Below are 22,279 nucleotides of genomic sequence, written 5' to 3' on the forward strand. Positions count from 1 at the left end.
TTAAGCAAAAATCAGCTTCTTGTATTCACATACGACCTGCACGTTGCTCTTCACAGAGGTGTGGCGAATGGTTGTGTTTTTTTATATTTCGCTTAAGCATTTGGCAAGGTTAACCACTAGGTGCTCCTACTAATATTACACTACCTGCACACTGACACCTTATTGCCTGACGGGACAAGAGAAATTCTTTCTAACCGCACAGTTTCTTCCCACTAACGATACTGATTCTTCTAGAGTACCCATGCGTTCGGGCTTATCACCAGGTTCTGTTCTAGGCCCTCTACTACTTTTGAGTTATAGTTATGACTTGCCAAAAAATATGTTTTCCTATTCGCCTTTTCTGCAGACGACTGTGTATTACCGTGACGTTACCAATGATAGCCACTACAAAACTCCCCAAAATGCGTTAAGTAATATTTTACTTTTGTGTAAACTGTGGAAAATGGAACCTAATATTTCTAAATACAAGCAATCAGAGAGTCACATAACCACACATCTATCGCTGTTTACTCCTACCGTTCGAACGCAATCCCACCCGAATATGTGTGGTCTTATGAGTGCATTGGTCTTCTTATTACTAACTCTTTGTCATGGTCAAACCACCCTGACTACCTGACAGCGATGTCCCCACGTTGACTACTTAACATCTAAGTTAAGTAGTCAATGTGGGGATGGGATGTCAGCCGCCGCAGTGGTACAGTGGTTGGACTGCTGGCCAGAAAGTTGCCGTTTCGATTCCGGCAGCGGTGGTCGCGTTTCGATGCATAGGCGAAATTCAACAAGCCCGTGCACTTAGATTTAGGTGTACGTTAAACAACCCCAGGTGGTCCAAATCTCCGGAGTACTCCACAATGGCGTGCCACCTAATAATCATATCATAGTTGTGGCAAGTAACCCCGGCGATATTATTATTAAAATACAAGTTGAATCGCAGGCTCGTTTACGTAAAACGAAGCATTGCTCATGAGCCAACGTTTTTAACGAAAAATTTACACGTCACGTACATTCGTCATGTACACGAATATGTCTCATTCGTATGGGACCCTGACCAGGTAACCTTCAATAACAAGCTAGAAACTATTCGAAACCGCGCGGCATGTTTCATTCTATCCAACCATCATCGAACATCCAGGGAAACTGCCATGAAGGCTAGCCTTAACTTCACTTCGCTCTTCATGCGCAGTAAATTGACTGGCGTCTGTGCCTTTCAAGAAATATGTGATCCCAATCGCGTAATAAAGATTTGTTTTATACAGTCTGCCTCTTTCACGTCATCTCGCATATGCCATCACAACTCAGTATACACATTCTTTGTAGTACCATCTTAACCTTTTGCGATTCGGTTCTGCGGAATCTCGCAATCTGGCGGAAAGGTCAAAAAAGGAAAATTGGCAGCTGCCCGGTGGCGGCACGAAGCCACACATCACACTAACCAGACATCTATCGCTAACTATTACAATTTGAACACAATTCCACTCGAATAGGTGCTACAAACGGGTGTTTGACATTTTCCCTTTCTTAACCCTCCCGCCACCTTGCTGGATTCCGCAGAAACGATTTAGATTATGTGTCCAGTTGTCCAGTTGCTTCGAGCTGTCGAATATTTCGCCCTCGTGATGCAAATTTCTAGCTTCCTGGTCACCTCAGTTGGTGGAGCAACCACCCCGGAAATGCTTTGGTCCAGCGTTCGATACCCGGAACATGATGAACTTTTCGTCAAGTAGCTTTCTTTCTGAGAAACCCGCATGGATGCCCTTGTGGCTTCGGGCAACAAACGGGTGGTTGTCGATTTTCCTTTCTTAATTTTACCTTTTTCCCAATCTTTCCTTCTCCCTCTCCCTTCTTCTTGCCTTTCACCTCTCCCCTCTAGAATGTTGTATAGCCTCGAGGTCAATATAAAATCAAATAAAGAATGTAAAGCTCTGCGGCGCAGGCGCTTACCTTATTTCGGAAAGATTTGTCGGAGCGTGCAATACAAGCATTTTAGGAATTACTAGCACATTTTCCCTTTAAACAAGCTTTGTACGACTCTCCTGATTATCTGATTCCGACAAAGCTAGAGGCTCGTGTACTGTGGGATGTAAGGGCGCGTAAAAGAGCAGCAGATGGTCTAAATTTCCGGTCTGCTCCACTAGAGCGTGCCTCGTAATCATATCCTGTTTTGACACGCGAAACCCCATAAATTATTACTGTTATCCCCAAATTATCAAAGCATGCTACAAACAAGCTTGTGTCATGTTCATTCTATCGCAGCTTTTTTCCATAGCAAGAATAATAACGCATGCATCGAAACAGCCCTAGGTGCAGGGCGCACACCGGGGCAATAAACTGAACTGAAATATTAATAGTTCACGCAGTAAAAGAAATCGGAAAATAGAAGCAGCGCCATCTTTGCAGATGGGACATTTTCAACCTGCCTGCTGGCACGTTGGCAGGTACAGGAGTTCTGTGCAAAATGCAGTGCACAATACAACTGTGTTTTCACAAGAATTCAAATCCTGCATGATAATTTGTTACGCCGTTGTATGGAGCGGTATAACACTTACACAAATGAGTAATAATACTCACTACCCACGCGGTAGTGGAGGGCCCCGGAGATTTCGACCACCCGGGGTTCTTCACCGTGCTCCTAAATCCAAGTAAAAGAGGTCAAGCATTCTGGGCTCCATCGAAAACGCAGCGGCCGTGGCCGGGATTCAATCCCGCGACCTTCGGGTCAGAAGTAGAGCACCATAACCACTAGACCATCGTGGTATCTATAAAATAGTGCTCTATTCTCTATTGCTACTACGCCCTCATCAGCGAAATAAAATACTTATTGAAACATACGCGCTATCGTAGCTTTCATGCGTTCTGCCAAATCGGTGAGGTCGCCGGCACCGTGTGTCTTTTCCTTGAGTAAGACTGCAGCTGCCGGCGCTTGTCCAAGCTCGGGGTGGTCGAGACCCAACACGACGACTTCAGAGATGTTTTCAGCAAATTCCTGCAACAGCAAACCTTCGAGCTCTGCCGGTACGACTTGGTTGTCCATGCATTTTATCAGCTCCTTCAAGCGCTGCACGAAGTAGAAGCGGCCGCTTTCATCGTAGTAGCCGGCGTCGCCTGAAATGAAGTGCACAAACCAATTCAAAACACAGCCCCATTATCATGACATTATCGCATTTACAACTAAGTTAAGTTGAAACTCTCGGATGTGGTCAACTTATTTTGGTGTGACGCTCAGTGCGATGTCTTCGAAATATTTGTAATTGAATAAGAAGGTCGACTAAAGACTAAAGTAAGTATGCTAGTAGTACACACTCGCTCATTTAAGGAAAAGTTCTCACGAGCATGACGTACGTAAACTTGTTGAGTCATTTACTATACAGGATCTAGCAGTTGACGTCAGGCAAGCCCAAATTACGGTAAGTAAAAATAATATCTGGGGTGTAACGTCCCAAAATCACGATATGATTATGAGGGACGCCATAGTGGAGGGCTCCGGAAATTTCGACCACCTGGAATTCTGTAACGTGCCCCTAAATCTAAGTACACGGTCCTCTGGCATTCCGCCTCCATCGAATTGCAGCCGCCACGGCCAGGATTCGATCCCACGACCCTCGGATGTTCTTAAACGTAATAATTGCAGGTGTTTAACGTCCCGAAACTACGATATGATTACGAGAGACGACGTAGTGGAGCGTTCCGGAAATTTTGACCACCTGGGATTCATTAACGTGTACCTAAAGCTAAGAACATGGGCGTCACACATTTTCGCCTCCATTGAAAATGCAGCCGCCGCGGCCGGGATTCGATCCCGCGACCTTCGGGTAAGCAGCCGAGCGCCATAGCCACTAGACAACTGTGGCGGGGCAAAGAACAATAAGAAACTAAAATGCGCAGCTTGCACTAGAGGTGCAAGGCCGGAACCATCAGCGTAGCTAGAGTTCGACCTAGCTAAAATTTGCTGGTATTGCCAAGCTTTTGCTGAGAGGTGAAGTTTTTGCTAGTAGTATTAAGTATGCCTAGACTTGGCCAGACATGTCACGTAACTACCAGTTGCGTGATGTTGTGATTTAAGTCACGTGACTAGCTGTTACGTTGTTTTTGGTGGGAACATGTCATGTGGCTAGCTGTTACGTGGTTTATGACGGCACATGTCACGTGACTAGCAATTACGCTGTGTTGCGTGACAGAATGTTGCGTGATTTTTAGTCACGTGACTAGCTGTTGCGGGATGTTACGCGATTTTCGGTCACGCGAGTAGTTACATCATGTTACATGATTCTAGTCTCGTCGATAGTTACGTCATGTTCGTGATTTTAGTTACCTGAGGGTTGCGTAGGTTTAGTCACGTGACTAGATGTAACGCGACTTTTCTCAGGTGACTTGTTATTAAACCTATGCTCCGCACTAGTGGTGCCAAGCCTGAAGGGAGTGCAGAGCTGGGCGGCCCTATTTGTTTCTCCTTATTTTTCTATTGCTTCCTTTCTTGCTTTCTTTTCCTTTCATGTCTATTTTTATTACGTCTTTTTGTCTTTGTTTATTTCTGTTTTTTCTTTGATGAAGGACCATCATTTCTTTCTATGTGTTTCTCTATCTTTCTCGCTCTTTCCATCTTTTTACTTCTTGCCGTTCTTTCTTTGACTCTCTCTCTCTATTCATCGCTTCTTTTTTCTTTCTGTCTCATTCTCTCTCTTTCTATCTCTCTCTATCTTACTTTCTCTTTCTGTCTCTTTTTCCCTTTTCTTTCTCTCCATTTCTCTCTGTTCTATGCTTTACGCTTTCCCTCCTCCTTCCTCTCCTCCTCACCTTCACTTCCCTTTCGCGCCACCTTGCTATACCATACTATACAAGTCTGTGCTATGCTCTGGCAGCGTGCCTGGATAGCCGAGTGGTTAGGACGCTGGCCTTCGGATTGTCGGTACGCGAAATCGAATCCCGTCGCCTAATTAGCATTCTTTCGCCATGATTTTTCTCTTTCTTTATATCTTTCTTTTTGTCTCTCTCTTTCTTTCTCTCTTTCTTCCTATCTCTCTCTGTACTCGTTCTCTCCTCTCACCCATCAGGGTTATCACAGGCAACGCCGGAGAATTCGGCGCACGTGTTTTAGGAGCGAAGCAGAAGTGGAAAAATACGAAGCGAGCGCGTATCGGTTCATGATTATAATTGCTGTCCGCACTACCCAGCGCAACAAAAAGCTTAAAGAGCTCCGCTCCTAAGAACAGGTATATTACGCAGTTATGACACACATACGGGCTTCGCTTGTACGCCCTTTTCCAATTAGCACAATACTTGCGAGGTGATTACTACTCCGGTTCACAAAATCTAGCAATCAATAATCAGGAAATCGGCAGCTTGATCATCTTATGACTAGGACACCCCCAATTGCGCAAGCATGAGCGGTCGTTTGCGACGTCAGAGGCAGGAGCACGTGTAACAGCAAATCTATTTATCTCTACACGATGCGTTCGCAGGAGCGAAATTTTGGCCGTCTCACGTCCGTATGTGGTCTAGACCTGCGCGCCGCCGCCGCCGGCCTGTGTTGCTCACGCCGCTCGCGCCGCCGCCGCCGCCGCCGCCGCCGCCGAAGTTTCGAGAGTGATCACGCCGCCGCCGCGTAATAATTGCGGCGCGCCGCCGTTAGTACTTTCTTTTAACACGAACGGGGAATATGGACATAAAACACATCACTTCACCGAAGAGCTCTTCTCGATGTGTCCATGTAATGGACTGTGCAATGCAGCCGCCGCTGATTGGCGGGAGCTCGGCGAGCAGCGCGTCCTCTGTTTCCGGTTTTTCTTCTGCAAAGTTATTTTGACGTCACGAAGCTTTCACAACTCTCTACACAAATGAGAGGGTCGGAAAGCGCTTCAACGCAACAAACGCAGTCCCATAGATCCGCTTTTAGGCGCACATCTCGGAGGCCGCGTATGAACTCTCATCGCGTTAGCCATCGATTTAGGTTTAATGCGGCCGCCGGTCTAACGCACCTGAGAAGGTCGGTACGCATTCCCTGCATCGCTCTCAAACATCTGGGACGCTTTCATATGCAATTTCAGACTTGACAAGTTCCTATTTTTGTACGTTTTCTCCACTTTATTCTTACGCAGGGAATGTCCTGGCGGGTTCGGTGCGTCGACGTGGTTAAGAGCAAGGTGACATCACGGCTCACCACTTTTTCGAGTAAGTGAATGCGTTATGCCAAAATGGACTCAGTGTTGCCAGATTTGACTATACATAGCCGAATGAGGCTGCAGAAAGAAATGCTTGGCGTCGGCTTGGGCAAGTTGGCTATGCGGCTATATTTCGGCTACTAAAAATCTGCGATTTGGCTTTGTTTGGGTGATACGTAATGCGTCATGATCAACGCTCCAGATGTGACTCTGATCGAGCAGAAACAAATCCCTAAAGGCGCATTCACCTTCGGCCTTGAACCTGCGAAAGCGCAAAAAGTCGCCAGAAATTGGCAAGTTTCGTCGCCTAAATCGGGCTACGAGCACTATCGGTCTCTGACCGATTTTTCTCCCCACGGCGACAGCGCAACACCATTCCACCTCTCCGGAAGTCCTACCTTCACTGTACAAGCATATGAAGCACAATATGTTGGGCTGATATTTCGGACTGCTTGCCAAGGATTGGATGTGTATATGCATAGGTAGAAGACGCGCCTTCGCGCATCGGAATCTTCTGGAATTTCGCCGATTCCCTATTGGTTAACTTTGTCTTTAATCAGATTGCAAGCGCAACGCGAATAGTGGTCCATGGTGTAGAGTCTACACAATCCAGAGTGACTACGCTGCAAAGAATGATGAGTCATGCACTCTGCTATGGTCACGAATAGAGAGCTCACGCAATTTACCCAATATCAGATTTCGACGGTTGTGCTCACCGCGTGTGCCTTGGGTGACGTCTGCTATGCCAGGGTCAAACTCGCTCAAAACAGTTTTTTTCTTCTTTACCTACCTCTTTAATCGTCGCGGTGCCTACTTGTTATGGTGCTCGACTGCCGACCCGATGCTCGCGGGACAAAAGCCGGACGCGGAGGCCGAATTTCCATGAAGTCCAACTGCTATAGAGACCAGTGTGCTCAGTTTGTGCACGTAATGAACCCCAGGTGGTCGAAATTTCGAAAGCCCTCCACTACGGCGTCTCTCATATAGATGTCGTTATTTTGGGGCGTAAAACTCCAAGAACTATTATTATCTACCGCTTCCACGGCTCTGTCCTTCGCTGCCGCAACATTGTTATATTGTACGGGTTCAAGAGGTCTTGATGTTTATGTGGTGGCGCTGAACTGAATACGATGCATTAACATAATGTTTACAGGGCAGGTGGCAGAGGCTGGTGGCTCTGATCACAAAATTTCTCTAGGGAAGCACAAAAAAAATAGACATTGACTCTCTTTTGCTTCATGTGTGAAATACTGCAGAGTTACAGTGTAACTGGTCGTATAGAAAGCGTTCGCATTGGAGGGTCACTTTCCAGAAGCAACGGTGTGATTAGACAGAGCATGCAGAATTCAGTTATCTTCGTATATATTCAATTAACATTCGATGGTTGCTTAAGGGAGCGTGCCAATATCGAAAGTTTCACCTTCTTCAACATAAGCTGTTTCATACACTAAAGACAGGTTGTACAAAAGGTAACAGTTTCGCCACAAGGGCGAAGCAATCAACGCGATAGCAAGAAAATGGAATGTCACACGAAGGACGACAAGCAGCTAGATACTTGCGGCGCGCCGCTGAAGCACAAAGGACGCCCGAAAAGAACGCACAAGTATACACAGGACAAGCGTGAACTAACAAGTGTCACAGTTGTTACGTCTTTGTGCTTGAGCAAAGCGCTGCAAGTGTCGACATTGGAGAATCAGACGCTCTTAGACATTTCTTTTTGTGTGGCGCGTAGAGTGAACCCTCTGCGTCTCCTACCACACGGGGGTGTCTGACGCAAGTACCCACGTCACGAGTGACCACAGGAAAGGGCAACATTGTCATGCGTGTCTGGAGGGCAGTTTTGAAATTGAAAAGTAGGAGCGTTGTGTGATAGAAAAACTGGCCGCGTATCTGCGTGCTTCGCTGCAATTGTCAGCGAAAGACGATGGTCTTCTGCCATTTATGTTTTGCCTTGCCTCAGACAGCGACTCCTCTATGTTGAATCGGCCGCATCTGGCTGGCACTGATCAAATAGAGGAGGCGCTGCGTAAAATATGGATGCCATCTGGCAGTGACATCGGGAAACATGAGCTTGTGCAGAATCCAGGGCCACTGCCAGGCGGCAGCACAATATCGTCGGCAGAGGGCTTTTTCGTGCATAGCGTCGCATTTTCAGCGCAGCCTAACACTAGGGACTTTACAATTACGTATCTATGTATTTTCTAGTAAAGGAACACACCACCTAATACTTACGTATTGATGTTGCGCCTCAGATATGCGTAATATTTGCTTTTTGATCGACACTGTTCACAAGTATGAACGCAGCCACCTGTTCAAGATGGCTGGGCATTCATCAAGTGCTTAAACTTTGGCTGGGTAGCTGAATCGTGTGACAGACAGAAAGACAGACAGACCAAAATTTCTGCGTTCAAGTATCCCAAGAAAGCCTCTCTTCTTTAAAACACGCTCTAGCTCCTCAGATATCTGCATACCGCCAGCGGTAAATGGTGTATATAAATAGCTCACCGTTACTTCGCCGCCGCATGTATGGCGCGTGGTTTAACGCAGCGCGCTGGGGAGCGATGGGTCGCTGGTTCGAATGCGCGGTCGGTTGCTTCAGAATTTTTTTCTTCTGCTTCATTTTTCTGTGTGCCTTTTTTAATATATATACATACATATAAATATCCGGGACATAATGGCGACGGCAAAAATCCGCCGAGATTATCCATATAATTGCTATCGTAATAAAATGTCACAGTTTCACCGCAAGGGCGAAGCAATAAATGCGATAGCAACAAACTGTAACTTTATACGAAGTGATGCTGGCAGCTAACTCGTTTGAATCCAATATCGCGTAACTCTACAAAACGTTCGTGTAAGAGAATACGGCCGCTCCAGGGAGAGACGCTTTTACCGCACAGTCTCTTCTCGTTGAGAGCGCAGCACGTAGAAGGGCGTACGAGCCGCCCGCTGTTGGCTGCCGAGATAGCTCGCGCGCCCTCAGCACCATAGTTCAAAGTCGTTGCTCGAGCGACACCCCCCCCTCCCCTCGCGTCTTTTCATGATCGTTGAGGACGGGTTGGGCGTTTCCTCTCTGCTTTGACGGCAGGCCTCCCGTTCGGGCTGATGTTATCGCATGCGCCCTCCGAGCGACGGAGATGGGCCTGCTCGTTGATCTTTGCTTCACCTACGTTCGTCGCCCCCGATCGCGCGCTTTTACCCACGGTAGAACATACGATGCGCGGAGGTAGCACCCACATCACGAGTGGGTACATAAAGGGGCAACATTTTCATGCGCGTCTGAAGGGCAGTTTTGAAATTGAAATAAAATGTAGGAGCGTTGCGTGATAGAAAACACGCTCAAGCTCCTCCGAAATCTGCGTACCACCAGCGGTAAATGGTGTATATAAATAGCGCACCGTTATTTCGCCGCCACGTGCATGGCGCGTGGTTACGTTGTCTAAGGCAGCGCGCTGGGGAGCGAGGGGTCGCTGGTTCGAATCCACGGTCGGGTGCTTCGGACTTTCTTAATTAGCAGAGACAGTTGGGCGAGTTGGTTGAAGTTCATCTTTAAAAGGCGCGAAAAAAACCACAACGGACAGGTCCTGTCTCCTTCCTACCTGTCCGTTGTGGTTTTTTTCGCGCCTTTTAAAGATGATCGGACTTTCTTCTTCAGCTTCATTACTCTTTGTGCCTTTTATATATATATATACATACATACATACATATATCCGGGACATGACGGCGACGGCAAAAACGAGCCCAGAGTGTATTTAATTGCTATCGCAATAAAAGGGATTGTAGTACTAGCACGTGAAATAGCATGTACATATAAAAGTAAAAATAAGAATGGCTACAGTTAGCTACAAATCTTCTGGCTCTTTTTTTTTACTTCGGCTATACTTGGGCTACAGTTTCTTGGGCTTTCGGGTACACTGCCTCTTCCGACCTGGCTACACTGAATGGACATCTCCTTTAGATGGACGCATCGAAACAGCTCCCCTGAAGTTGTATCTTTCTCTTCTCCAGAAGTCTCACGAGTATTGCCCGACCACAACGCTGCGGCGTCCTCCAGCCTTAAAGGGCGACGACTCAACTCGCTGGAAAGCACATTCTTGGTGTCTTGGACCTAGTAAACTGTGCACACATAAATAAAATAGATTAGTAATATATATCGATGCGTTGGTACACTTTCTTCCTCTCATTTTTACTCGAGTAAATTGATAAATAAGTATAAGAGTAAACACAGTTAAAAACTTAGAACAACAGATAGTTGAGCTACTTGGTAGGTATTCAGGTTAAAAAGACAGGACGTCCAAACAGGGACACAAGAAGTCAAAGCAGTGAACAGTTATCTACCATGTAGACGACGACACGCATCTCATTGATGGGTATCGCCGGTTGCCTCGGAATGCGCAGATAAATATTCATGTGTATCTTCTTTTCAGTCACTGTACGATTTTTAGTTTGTTAGCGACGTTTTCGGTTTCTTGACTACTCTCTTTTGTCCATGTTTGTATGCCCTGTCATTTTTAAAAGGCCCTAGAACAGTCTCTGAGAACACAAAACCGAGCGTGTTATTCTTCCTTGGCGTTTCTTGTCTTTTTGGCGCACCTGGTCACGCTAGAACGGTGATTCACGTGACATCATTAGGGGAAATACTCTCGATTGGCCGATGTACGAGAAATATCAGTTGCGAATTGTCTCCCGCCTTGCTTTGTCATGCCGTGTAAGGAGTGGGGTTCGGCGGGTCTCGTAGGGTAGCTGGCTCCCGCCGTCCGTCCCCATAGCTGATGTTTTCCAGTGAGGAGGGGCGCACTTTCAAAGAGGAACGTAGGTTATTTACATTTTTACAAGTCAGAGAAAATACGAGTGAATCAACTCACTCGACTGAACTGATCCACTACAAAAGTCTTCGGCTTTTAAAGCCCCATGTCTGCCTACACTGAGGGCCCTGAAACCCGTGTCCGCAGCTCGCGCCAATCCTGTGGCTTGCCGTCCCGGTGTCCGGCCTCCAGAAAGGAGGCAAAAGGTCACACAACACACTCGTAGGGCGAGAGGTCCCATTGGGGAACACCAGTGCACCACACAATGATGATCACGCAGGTCGATGACATCTGCTCCCTCTGCCGGGAACACTCGTAAGAAGCGTTGAAGGCTGCGGAAGGCCCCAACTGGGTTGATGAGAGCGTCTACAGCGGCGCTGTCCCACGCTGACAAACACCACACAACAAAGGAGAGGTGTCGCATTCGGAAGATAGGGAGACAGTCCACTCCAGCACTTGCAAACCTTTGTGCCTGCGCTCGGGTAAAAGAATGCAGTGGCTTGGTGAGAATCACTGCAGTGGTGCCATCTGACGCTGAAAACACCGAGGCAAAAAGGGATCTCCGAATTGCCCGTCGTTTTGCTGGGGAACCATCAACGGCGACATGCCCCGCTCGCTCACCATTACCCCCTCCAGGAAAACGCGGTGTTCCGAGCCTGCCGTCGATACCTCCTCAAGCAGAAAGGAAATGTCCGGCCCGTGTTGCGCTGGGCGAAGGAGCATGAAGGAACGCCGGGGGAGGGGGGGGGGCTGCTGCGTGGCTCGAGCAGCAAACTGTTAACTTTGACTATAACGGCGCGTTCGCAAGCGCTGACGCGCGTGCTATCTCGACAGACATGAGCAAACGGTTCGTGTACCCTTCTACGCGCTGTGATCTCACCGCTTCGTGCTCATACTAGAAACAGCACGAAAACCGCTTCTGTCCTGGGAGCGGCCGTATTCCCATTCACCAGCGTTTTGTAGAGTTACGCGAAACAGTAAGCTGCTATTAATTATTGGGGGAGGGTGTTAACGTCCCAAAACCACGATATGATTATGAGGGACGCCGTAGTGGAGGGCTCTGTAAATTTGGACCACCTGAGGTTCTTTAACGTGCACCTAAACCTAAGAACACAGGCTTCAGGTGTGGTCCGCCGCGGTGGTATAGCGGTTACGGTGCTCGGCTGCTGACCCGAAGGGCGCGTGTTCGATCCCGGCTGCGGCGGTCGCATTTCGATGGAGGCGAATTGGTAGAGGCCCGTGCACGTTAAAGAGCACCAGATGGTCGAAATTTCCGGAACCCTCTACTACGGCGTCTCTCATAATTATATCGTGGTTTTGGGACGTAAAACCCCAGATATTATTATTACCGGCCTCAGGTGTTTTCGCCTCCATCGAAAATGCGGCCGCCACGGCCGGGATTCGATTCCGCGATCTTCGGGTCAGCTATCGAGCGCCATAACCACTAGAGCACCGTGGCGGGTTGAGTTAGCTGCTAGCCTTACTTCGTATATCAGTACATGTCGCACTCATACTGCTTCGCCATTTCGGTGAAACAGATTTTTTTTTTCAAAATTTAAGGCACAAATTCCTCTCCCCACCAACTCTCGAATTAACCCCCCCCCCCCCGTGCCACGCCACCGCCGATCCCTTGAACCAAATGGAGCGCCTGTGTCTAATTGCCGTGGACACTCGAGACGCGTCGCCCCCACGAAAAAATTGTAACGCCAGAGAATGAAGCGGACACCTCATCTCAACGTGGGAGGCCAAACTCGCCTCGGAGACCTGGAACAACAACGGCACCTCGTCGCCAAAACAAGAAATGCTAGAGGGTCCCTGGAATGAAGAAACCGCCCATCTTGACGTTTCGCTGAATCATGGTTCTCAGAAGGAAGCACCACTTAAAAATGGTAGGTTAGAAAGTCCGCTCCCCCCGCCCCCCGTCTCGTTTTTCTCACCGAATGCCTCTTTCCTTTTGACTCACCCAATGCTTGGCCACAGCAGCCTCTCCCCCACCGCCGCTTTCGCATTTGCCCTGTCCTCCTCCTTTGTTTGGATTGGAGCAGAGGGTACGAAGCGTATTGCCACGGGGTCGTGACGTTGACGAAGGAATCAGTCGGCGTGTTCAAGAGGAAACTTTATTTGACTGAACTTGTGGCCGGGGAACGGAAAGTTCAACTACAAGCAATACACATTGTGCACCCATAGCGGCGAACAGAGCGTCGGCCGTCGATAATCTGATCTGTGGTAAGGCGCGTCGGTATGTATACATGCGGCATCGAATGTTCTAGCGTTATTGCTGGCGCTTGCTAAAGCTCTCGAAAATACTTGACCATTCGCGTCCTGTGCGTAATGTTGACAGAATTATCTGGAACAATCGTGAAGCGTCAAGAATATCGCAGCGCGGTCTGTGCAATGTCAGCGCTATGCATTGACATAATTGGAAGGGGGGCGCTGCGACGAACCTTCGCCCCCCTTGAAGGGGAACCCTGCGCACGCCTATGCCGACGACTAACGCCAGAGATCATGATGTCACTCTTGTGGTAGCAAAAGTAGTTAATATGCACCTGGACACAGCATACGCTGAATACCGAGCAAAGACGGTGTCAACAAGCACATAAAGCACAACAAGTGCAATCGATATGCACTCATTCACAGCGTCGTCACTTGAGGAGAGAAACGCCAAGGTGTGCGCTCCCAGTAACAGGGTAACCTTCGACTGTGCCCATGCACATACCCCACAGCGCTTCAGGAAAGCGAGAGGCTGAGATCGTAGCCTGAGCCGTGAACGCGGGAAGCCGGTCGGCGTCCCGCTGGCGTGTCCGACAATTGGTTCTAGAAACGCTGGGTGTGTCTGTCGCTGCCCCGAAAGCTGAAACAAGCGAAGTGCTTACTATCAGCGCTCGTTAGTGTCATGATGCAATATTTCACTTCACCGATCCAAGAGAACGACACGACTCCCCTCGCGCCACTAAGGTCACTGTGAAAGGAAGAAAGTGTGAGATATATAAGCGAGTTACTGAAGCCTGATAAGGAGCGTCGGTATCGCAGTGGGTAGATCGTCTGGCACATATTGTCGCCGACGAGAGGTCGTGGCTTCGGCTCCTTGGTCATCCAAATCAACGAACTTTCTTTTCTGGTTTTTCTTGGTCATGTCTCAGTGAAGTCTTGGTGGACCACGGCATTAAACACTTTCGAGTGACAACAGTGATTTCAATAACACTTGCCACCCGTGATCAGTCACGTCACATATTTTAAGCGCCACAAATGTTATTGTGCGCAAAACTAGACCACATTCTGCAGACTCTATTGTTCTACGGTCATGCAATCGTGCATTGGTTCCATGAAACAAAGCAAAGATTGTGTGAACGTGATCGGCGGGAATACCGGCGTGTTGCTTCTTTGATTTTCAACGCTCAGGCTATTCGCACACGAGGTGAGTGGTGCACATTCTTACTGGCACGAATGATACACTCTAAGTTGTCTTTTGAAAATCTTGTTGCCGGTTTGCCCTACTATTGAAAGGGCAGCGAAAATGAATTGTGGAGGGATCTTGCAAAATATTGTCGAAGAAGGCCTGGAAAAATGTGTCGTCGACTCTATTAGCAATGCAGGCACGGAACTTGGACGATTCTCGTGTGCACCAGAAGTCCGACGAACATGCACATCTCCTCCTGAGTGACCTCCCCCCAGGATCGGTCCCTCTCACTGTGCGTTGGTTTTTAGAAAATATGCGTCCACGAATACTTCTGTGTAGTTGCATATCTCTCTGACGACTTCTGTGGTGAAAAACGACACGAAGAAGCCGCCGCGCAGCACTCCGGAGGTCAGTGTCCACTCCGCGCAGTCTTCAAAGTCAAAGTTTATTTTCCATTCTGTCGTACAGAAAGAAAGGACTGTGAAAAAAAGCTGTGTTAGACAGCTTGACTAGTTCACAGCCCCATACAAAAAAGAAAGCAGAAAATAAATAATACAAAGTAAAAAGTCGGAGCGGTAGCAGCACCGCGGTAAACATGGCGATATGGCACTTCACGGGCAGTGCGCCACAACAGGGCGTACACATTGTAGTTATTACACTGTGTAGAAAACATAAACATAATAATGCGATTGTCATCCAGAAACAAAATATAAGGCATACACACTGCATAAAAAGACATTATACAGATTACAACATTATACATTATATAGATTACAACCCTAGAAGTATCTACATGCAAGTGAAAAAAGCAAATATATATCTAAGAGCTTTGATTTGGGAATGAGAGAAAAAATATGTAACTGAATGTACAATTGATTTAAAGATCAAGTATTATATTGCAAATAATTCATGGATGTCGTGGTATGAGCAGTTGAATAAGTCGCGAAGAGACTTATTCGCGAAGAGAACTCCGCTCTTTCTGCAGCCTGCGCCAAATGCTCCCGCCCGAACCAAGTAGATACCTCGCGGGTAAGAGCTGTGACCTTTAGTACGCGCCAGATACTTTTACGTCAACGCGCGGCAGCGATAAAACGGCCCCAGGGGGGAGCGAAACTTACCGGTGGATACCTGATGATGCTCCGGGGCGGTTTGACGCACTATCGCCGTCCGTGCTGAAGTCCGACGAATCGAAGTCGTCTTCCGTGTCTCTGCTGCTACCATCTTCCGGAGGTTGACGCTCAGATTTATGGGAACCCGTCAAATTTCGCAGTTTCCGTGGAGCACCCGCAAGCGACGTCAACGCCGTAACCGAAACCACGAGCGCCCACCTCCCTGGCTTCGAAGGAGGTTTAACAATCCTCCCGCGGCGGAAAAAAAAAACTCCAAAGTGAAATTGATAAAATGCTGCCTCTCTTACCCTTGAAATCGCGTTAGCTGTCCAGAAGCGCTCAGAGAGCGCCAAAATTTGAACTTGACGTCATTGATAACATACTAGCGGTGGGAATAGGCGCTGTCACAACAGTGTTAAGCGTTGTGTAGCCATGCTTAGTGTTGTTTAAATCACGGCTACGTTAGCTAGTGTTACATAATGTTGTTTAGAGGACCTCTAAACAACCTCCGATATACATTTTTTTAAACATTTCAATAAACGCACGCATCGAGTTCAGGTTGCCCTCACAAACGCGGCAGTATATACGTGCCGCGGGCTTGCCACAAAATAAACAATCCTGTGTTCTTCTCCGGGCCTTTCAGTATCCCCACTGTTTGTAGTGACGTCAGCAGGAGAATCTGGTCAGTTCAGAAGCAGAAGCAACCTGTTTGTCTGCCTGCAGGTACGCGCGTTTTCTGTTTATCGTGCTCGCCGAACACTCGGCAAGCAGGCGACACGAGCCAATGAACGCAGCGTACCGAAAGAAAGAGCGAAACGAGCGAGTGTGGCATTTCGATCATGACGGGCTTATAACTCCGCTTTACAGCACCATTTCGAAGAATTCTCATGGCCACGTGTTCGTTGTACATTCGTGCACAACAGCAACACCACAATTGAATTTATACCTTTAGGTGGTTTGGGGCCCTTTAAGTGATGCATTGCAATTAATGCTTACGCACTGCCCGACTACTCCCGAGAAGAAAGCTTCTTTCTAGCATCCAAATTTGCGTCTTCTTTATATAGAGTTTTTTGCCCAATTTCGTAAGCAATTCGACAGCAGTAGGCATTCGTAAAGGCCACGCCAATTGAGCCACAGGCGGCACAGAAGCGAACGAAGTCTTGTAGCCAACGACTCTACATGCAACAACTGCAGCTGCGAAGAAACGATCTTCCATCTTCTGTGCGAGTGTCGCCGTTTCAGTGCGCCAGGACAAGAACTTTCGTATGCGCTAGATAAACTTGATAATCGCCCCTTGTCGGAACAAAGGGTTTTGGGGCCTTGGCCGAGCCCGTCGTCAGCACAGAAGGCTTTGAAAGCATTATTGCGCTTCTTGCGGACAACTGGTCTTTGAGACAGACTCTAAGCAGTGTCGTATTCTTTCCCTTTGTTTTCTCTTTTTTTTTCTTTTCTTGCTCTCCCTTATTTTTATAACATCTCTCTTCTATCATTATTCATCCCCCTTACCCCTTACCCCAGCACAGGGTAGCCAGCCGGTCTAAGAACTGGCTAACCTCCCTGTGTTTCCGCTTGTTCCTTCCTTCCTTCCTTCCTTCCTTCCTTCCTTCCTTCCTTCCTTCCTTCCTTCCTTCCTTCCTTCCTTCCTTCCTTCCTTCCTTCCTTCCTTCCTTCCTTCCTTCCTTCCTTCGTAAGCAATTGCAGCAGTTTTGTAAACTAACTTATTTGTCATTTCTCTTAGGTGCCTAAAGCAAATGTGTAGTTTGGGATCACACCAAAAGGGCTCCGAGCTGAGCAAATTTTGCCTGAGCACGCTCTTGTGAAAGATAGGCGAACATAATTTTCGCGTAGAAAAAGCCTCCGAGAGTGCGAATTGATACTTGAGAAAGTTAGCCTAGGTTTCCACGGCGCCGTCAGAAAGCCTTCGTGCCATCCCCTCAGTCTCCCTTTCATTGTGTAGCTTCTAGAGTGGTCGCTGGAACCAGATTAGAGAGAAAACCGTTTTAAACCTGCCATTACTGCGCGTAAACCTCTTTATACCTGAAAGAATCGCGAAGTTTAGGCGATGGAATATTCCTGGGACGTTATATTTCAACAGTCAGGTCATATTGTGGTTGCTATGGTGTTCGACGGAGCCTGTAATAAATTTTCGCATGGAAGGCTAGCAGCTCCGCGGGTTTCCATTTTCCAGCTGTGCTAATTTGGAAAAACGAAATACTCCATTAAATACCGCAAACTGCGCTATGTCTCTGGGCAAAGGGCACTAAACAAGATATTCCTGTCTTCCGGTTCTGCTAACGATCGTGCGTTCACGATGCATGAAGAAATGGCTTATTAGTTAGTTCATTACATTTTGATACTTCCGTTTTCTGATACTGCGACTCTAAACAAGCACTGCATCTGCGAGTCATGCATCCAGGCATACCAAGATTAACTGCTGCGTTGGAAATAAGGACGCTATTTTCCCTCACAGGATCCTGTTACATATGAACATGTTCTTTGCGTAGCCGGTACTTGCTGTGAAGCGTAACGGCACCTAACAAGACGTGGCCAGAGCGGGCACGAAATAAACCTAGATACAATATGTGTCTCGACGGTAGGTCACAGCGCCGTTGCCAATTCAGCGCTCTTAAACTTGAAAAGGGTACTGAAGTGCTTCCATACTGAAATGCTTGCATACTGCGTGGGGTCGCGATGATCGGAGGCTATATTACCCCAAGAATGTAATCATATTGGCCGTACTCATCTCAAAGCTCACGCATTTGCAGCTCTGTGCTGAAGCTTTGCTGGTGGTTAATGCGACAAATCTGGAAAAGGATCCAAACTTCGCTTCTAGACTTCAATGAGTTACATTGAAGCTGTTATTTTGTGTCAAAATGCTGTATGAGCAGTATAATCTGTGCGGGCTTGCACTGTCCATGCTGTTGTCAGTTTACCGTAGGGTGTTGGCTTTTACACTCCTTTGATGCCCTTCTTAACGGCGAACGGTACCTGCCGGACCTTTTTTTTTCCTACAGACCGGAACGCCGCAACTGTTGCTCCGTTCAGAACCCACAAACATATAACACCACCACTGATGTACCGTGGCAAGTGCCGGTTGTCTAGTTAGAAGAAAAGGCTTCACACTGACCTGTCTTGCACCATCCATCATCCTCGAAAACCTCGGCTGTATCTTCGGGCCGCTTGTAGTAGCCACGCATGACAGCGGGACACCGGAAACAAATTTCCCCGATCTCACCAGGACTAAGCGTCCGTCGAGATGTTATGTCCACGACCTATGTGCATGACATTTCACTCATGTATCATTTGACATAAACTTCGCACTTTTTCAAAACCGCATCAATACTACAGTTTCTTGAACTTTGCACATGTCAAAGTGGGGCATGTGCATGGAGGACATTCATCGCAAAATATCTTGAAGGGATGCGACTGTAAGGAGGGTTTCCATCGCACCAGTTCCAAAGGGTGACTTCAAATTACTAATAAGTCCGCTATCTTCAGAAATACAAAAACAAAAAAGATTCACCTCAAAGCGAAGCCATTTTGTTTGTTCGGAGTGGCCGACGTCGCCGTCGGTGGTGTCTATGCCACTTTATCTATCTTTTAACACGATAGCGTTAAAGAGCTCGTTTCGAAGAAATTCCGGTGTCGGTGTCTGTGACGCCGTCCGCGGCGACGTCTTTGGTAGTGAGCGAAAAAGCAGTGTTGTTCGTGAGCGAAAATTCGAGGTAAATGCAAATTAAGGTATGAGCTGGAGGGCGTGTTCGCTTTGGCTTTCATTGCGGCACGGTTTAGGTCTTCACCGACAAGCGAAGTCAAGCTAGCGATTGGGAAGGCGATACGAAATCTGCCCTTGCTGTCAGAGCTGTATCAAATTTTGGTGTAGCGACGTTACGTTAACATTGATTTCATATAGGGGAAATACTTCTACGGTGCAAAGCGATACGCACCTTGAGCTCGGTCATGGCGCTCGGAAAGCCTAAATCTGTGTTGCTGTCCGTAGACGGCGTGCAGAGGGTACCTCCCGACTCAGTGAGACTGTAGACGTTCACCAGTGTCTTGAGGCCGCCGAAGGCCTTCAAGGCGGTGTCATATGTCGCTTGTGTGAGCGGTGCGCCAGCGACACCTGCACGGCGAATTGTGTCCAGCCGTTCTCCTGAACGTTGCATCTCTTCGCAGAGGGAGCGAAGTTGGGATGGAAAGAAGAACGCCCTCGTCACCTGCACACACAAATAAAGCTGCTGCTCGTAATGTAAAGAATACGAAGGGGAGTTCTGGCGCTGACGAGTAATGGTATTGCGCGAGCAGTAGAAATGCAAAATTTTGTGAGCGAATTGTCTGAGGCCACATGGCCTGCAACTGGCGATAGTGAATGCCTCGGTTCAAGGGGCCCTGCAAGAGAACCTGGATATTGTCTGAAAATACTGCGCATGTGTAGACAGTTCATCTGTGAACGCAGGAGTGAAACATCATTCCACGTACGACATAATCTAAATTTGTGTGAGATACAACGAAATATTCCTTCCTCGCTATTCGGCAAATTACGCAGCACGCAGGAGCGTCAGGTATTGGCTGGTGTCATGAACAGCGCGCCCGCGTCGATCTCGGAGGCCGCACGCTCGTCCGAAGATCCACACCATGCCAATACCATGGTGTACATGACATGGCATTTTTGTCGTGACCTGTCACATCCATGTTAGTCACATGCATGTCATTTGCTGCCAGTTGTGGTATCGTAATAATAATAAGGCTGTCTATGCCCACTGCAGACCCGGGATTTCCCTGGTTCTACAATGAACCCTGTCCTGTGCTTGCTGCGGCCGCGTTATCCCCACACACGTATTAATCTCATTTGCTCGCCCAGCTTTCTGCCTTCCTCTGGCTCGCTTGCCTTGTTTTAGAATCAAGCCTACTACACTTATAGACCAGATGTTATCTGGCCTTCTCGGTTCATGCCCTGCCCGTGCCAATATATTCTTGATTTCGACTAAGATGTCCTCAACACGCGTTCTTTTCCTGACCCATTCTGCTCTTTTATTGTCTCTTGATGTTATAACAATATTTTTTTTACAGTGAAAGCTTTTAAGAGATCACAACAAGAGCAGATTTTGTCGGCGTACTTGTGCGCAGTCTCCGCACGTGTCCGTAACGGCTATCGTGCACAATGGGAAAGACGTCCGTGAATGAGCGGGATTTGAACCTGGGTCCTATGCGTGGCAGTCGAGTATTCTACGACAAAGCCACGCCGGTGGTTGAAACACCTTCACAAAAAGACCCTATAGAGGCGTTATGTCGGGCAAGAATTCACGTTAACAGATGTAATACAGCGTGGTAGAAGAGTAATATAACACCAGGCGTCACACAATGCGATTTGCGTCATGAGTGGGTGGTTTAAAGCTTCTCACCCATTGCAAAGAGCTCAGCTGTAATTCTTCATCTTCATCAGCCATAGCATCAACAAAGTGTACATATTGTGTTACAGATGTGTAGCGGTTACCTCGCTTATCCGCAGAGTGTTGAATAATGGCATTGTGAGTATACGGCCCTAATTCATAAGGCTACGATTATTTATGGCCTAGTGGGTAGCTTGCAACTCTGCTTCGTATGATCCGAAATTCGTATCACCAGAAAACATGGAAAATTAGTATGCGACAAAAGCAAGTTGGCATGCGTGTTGGTTTAATGTTTCTCAGGGCCGCAGCGACGTCATGAACAGCTCTGAATAATTGCCAGTGAAGTTTTTAGGCGCCAACGATCATACTTGTACTCGTGAATATACGGTGCATGCATGCGCGCGTAATTAATGAACCAGATGTGTTGTGCCACGTGACCGCTAGTAGCCGCTTCCTAATCTTACTAGGCGTTTCTGCATGCCACCAGAGTACTGCGGAGAAAGTGACTTAAGAAGCGCTTTGCACACGATAGATAGAGGCCAAGCTCCTTCGCCAAGACCGTCCGCTTCCTCTCTTGGCGTCTTCGTCCACCTTTAATAAGACTTCATGACGGACTCGCAGGCCAAGTTTCAGTCTTGTTTTATAGAACGCCTGATTGCGGGGACATGGCTAGCATCGACGTGGCTGGCACGTGTTAACACAGTACAAGGACGCTGCTGCCTCGAGCACAGGCGCACGCGTCAACGCGTCGAAAAAAAAAAAAAAGCGCGACGTCAACGTCATCTTTAATCTAAACGCGAAGGCGCCTAAAGGCCTCCAAGAACCGCGCGCACTATCTCGGAGGCAACGACGCACCGCTGATGGTCGCGCAGCGCGCATGCACGCGCCCGCGCGTGACTGCCGTGTCTTCCGCGACAGCGCGGGCAGCACCTGTTCGTACCTGTCCGCTAGCCTACGTTCGTATCAAACGTCGCGGGGTGCAAATCGGTTTGCAAAAACCGTACTCCAATACATTGCAGACTAGTGGGCCTTGAGCGGGACCACAGAAAAATTCGTATCACCCCGAAATTCGTACGAGCCGTGATCGTATCACCGAGGTTTTACTGTATCTGCCTCAGGGGTCTCATGCACGCGGCCCGCGGACCTTTCGCTTGCGGCCCGCGGCTTCACACGGAATAAAGTTCTGTGAGTTTGCTAAATAGTACTCGCATTATTTTATTGCCTATTACAATTAGTAGCGCTTCGTTTGTGTAAGCTACTGAGATGGGACTGGTCTCAAGCATTTTTTTTGTGAGGCACCTCATGCGGTCACTATGAGTTGAAGCAACACCATGGAACGAAACTATATTTCAGAATCGGCGTCCCCCTCAGGTATTACCCATATATAGGATATGGGAAAGGCGTTCTTTCACATGGTAACGTT

At 47.9% G+C, this 22,279-nt stretch overlaps 1 protein-coding gene across 1 annotated transcript; it reads right to left on the reverse strand.

The window, feature by feature from the left end:
• Window positions 1-2,408: 2,408 nt before the first annotated feature.
• LOC119382082 (luciferin 4-monooxygenase-like) lies at window positions 2,409-19,428 on the reverse strand. The gene is made up of 4 exons (XM_037649814.1): window positions 19,414-19,428; window positions 18,594-18,738; window positions 2,830-3,102; window positions 2,409-2,446 (listed from the first exon to the last, which is right to left on the reverse strand). Exons 1-4 carry the CDS (start codon window positions 19,426-19,428, stop codon window positions 2,409-2,411), a joined length of 471 nt encoding a protein of 156 aa, XP_037505742.1.
• Between the last annotated feature and the right edge of the window lie 2,851 nt (window positions 19,429-22,279).

Source organism: Rhipicephalus sanguineus, chromosome 2, assembly GCF_013339695.2.
Source record: "Rhipicephalus sanguineus isolate Rsan-2018 chromosome 2, BIME_Rsan_1.4, whole genome shotgun sequence".
NCBI lineage: Eukaryota > Metazoa > Arthropoda > Arachnida > Ixodida > Ixodidae > Rhipicephalus > Rhipicephalus sanguineus.

Coding starts and splice junctions, on each gene's coding strand:
- LOC119382082 (XM_037649814.1), bottom strand. Junction 3,103..18,593: donor TGATGGATGGTGCAAGACAG/GTCAGTGTGAAG, acceptor ACTTCATTTCAG/GCGACGCCGGCTACTACGAT. Junction 2,447..2,829: donor CATGAAAGCTACGATAGCGC/GTATGTTTCAAT, acceptor CATTTTGCACAG/AACTCCTGTACCTGCCAACG.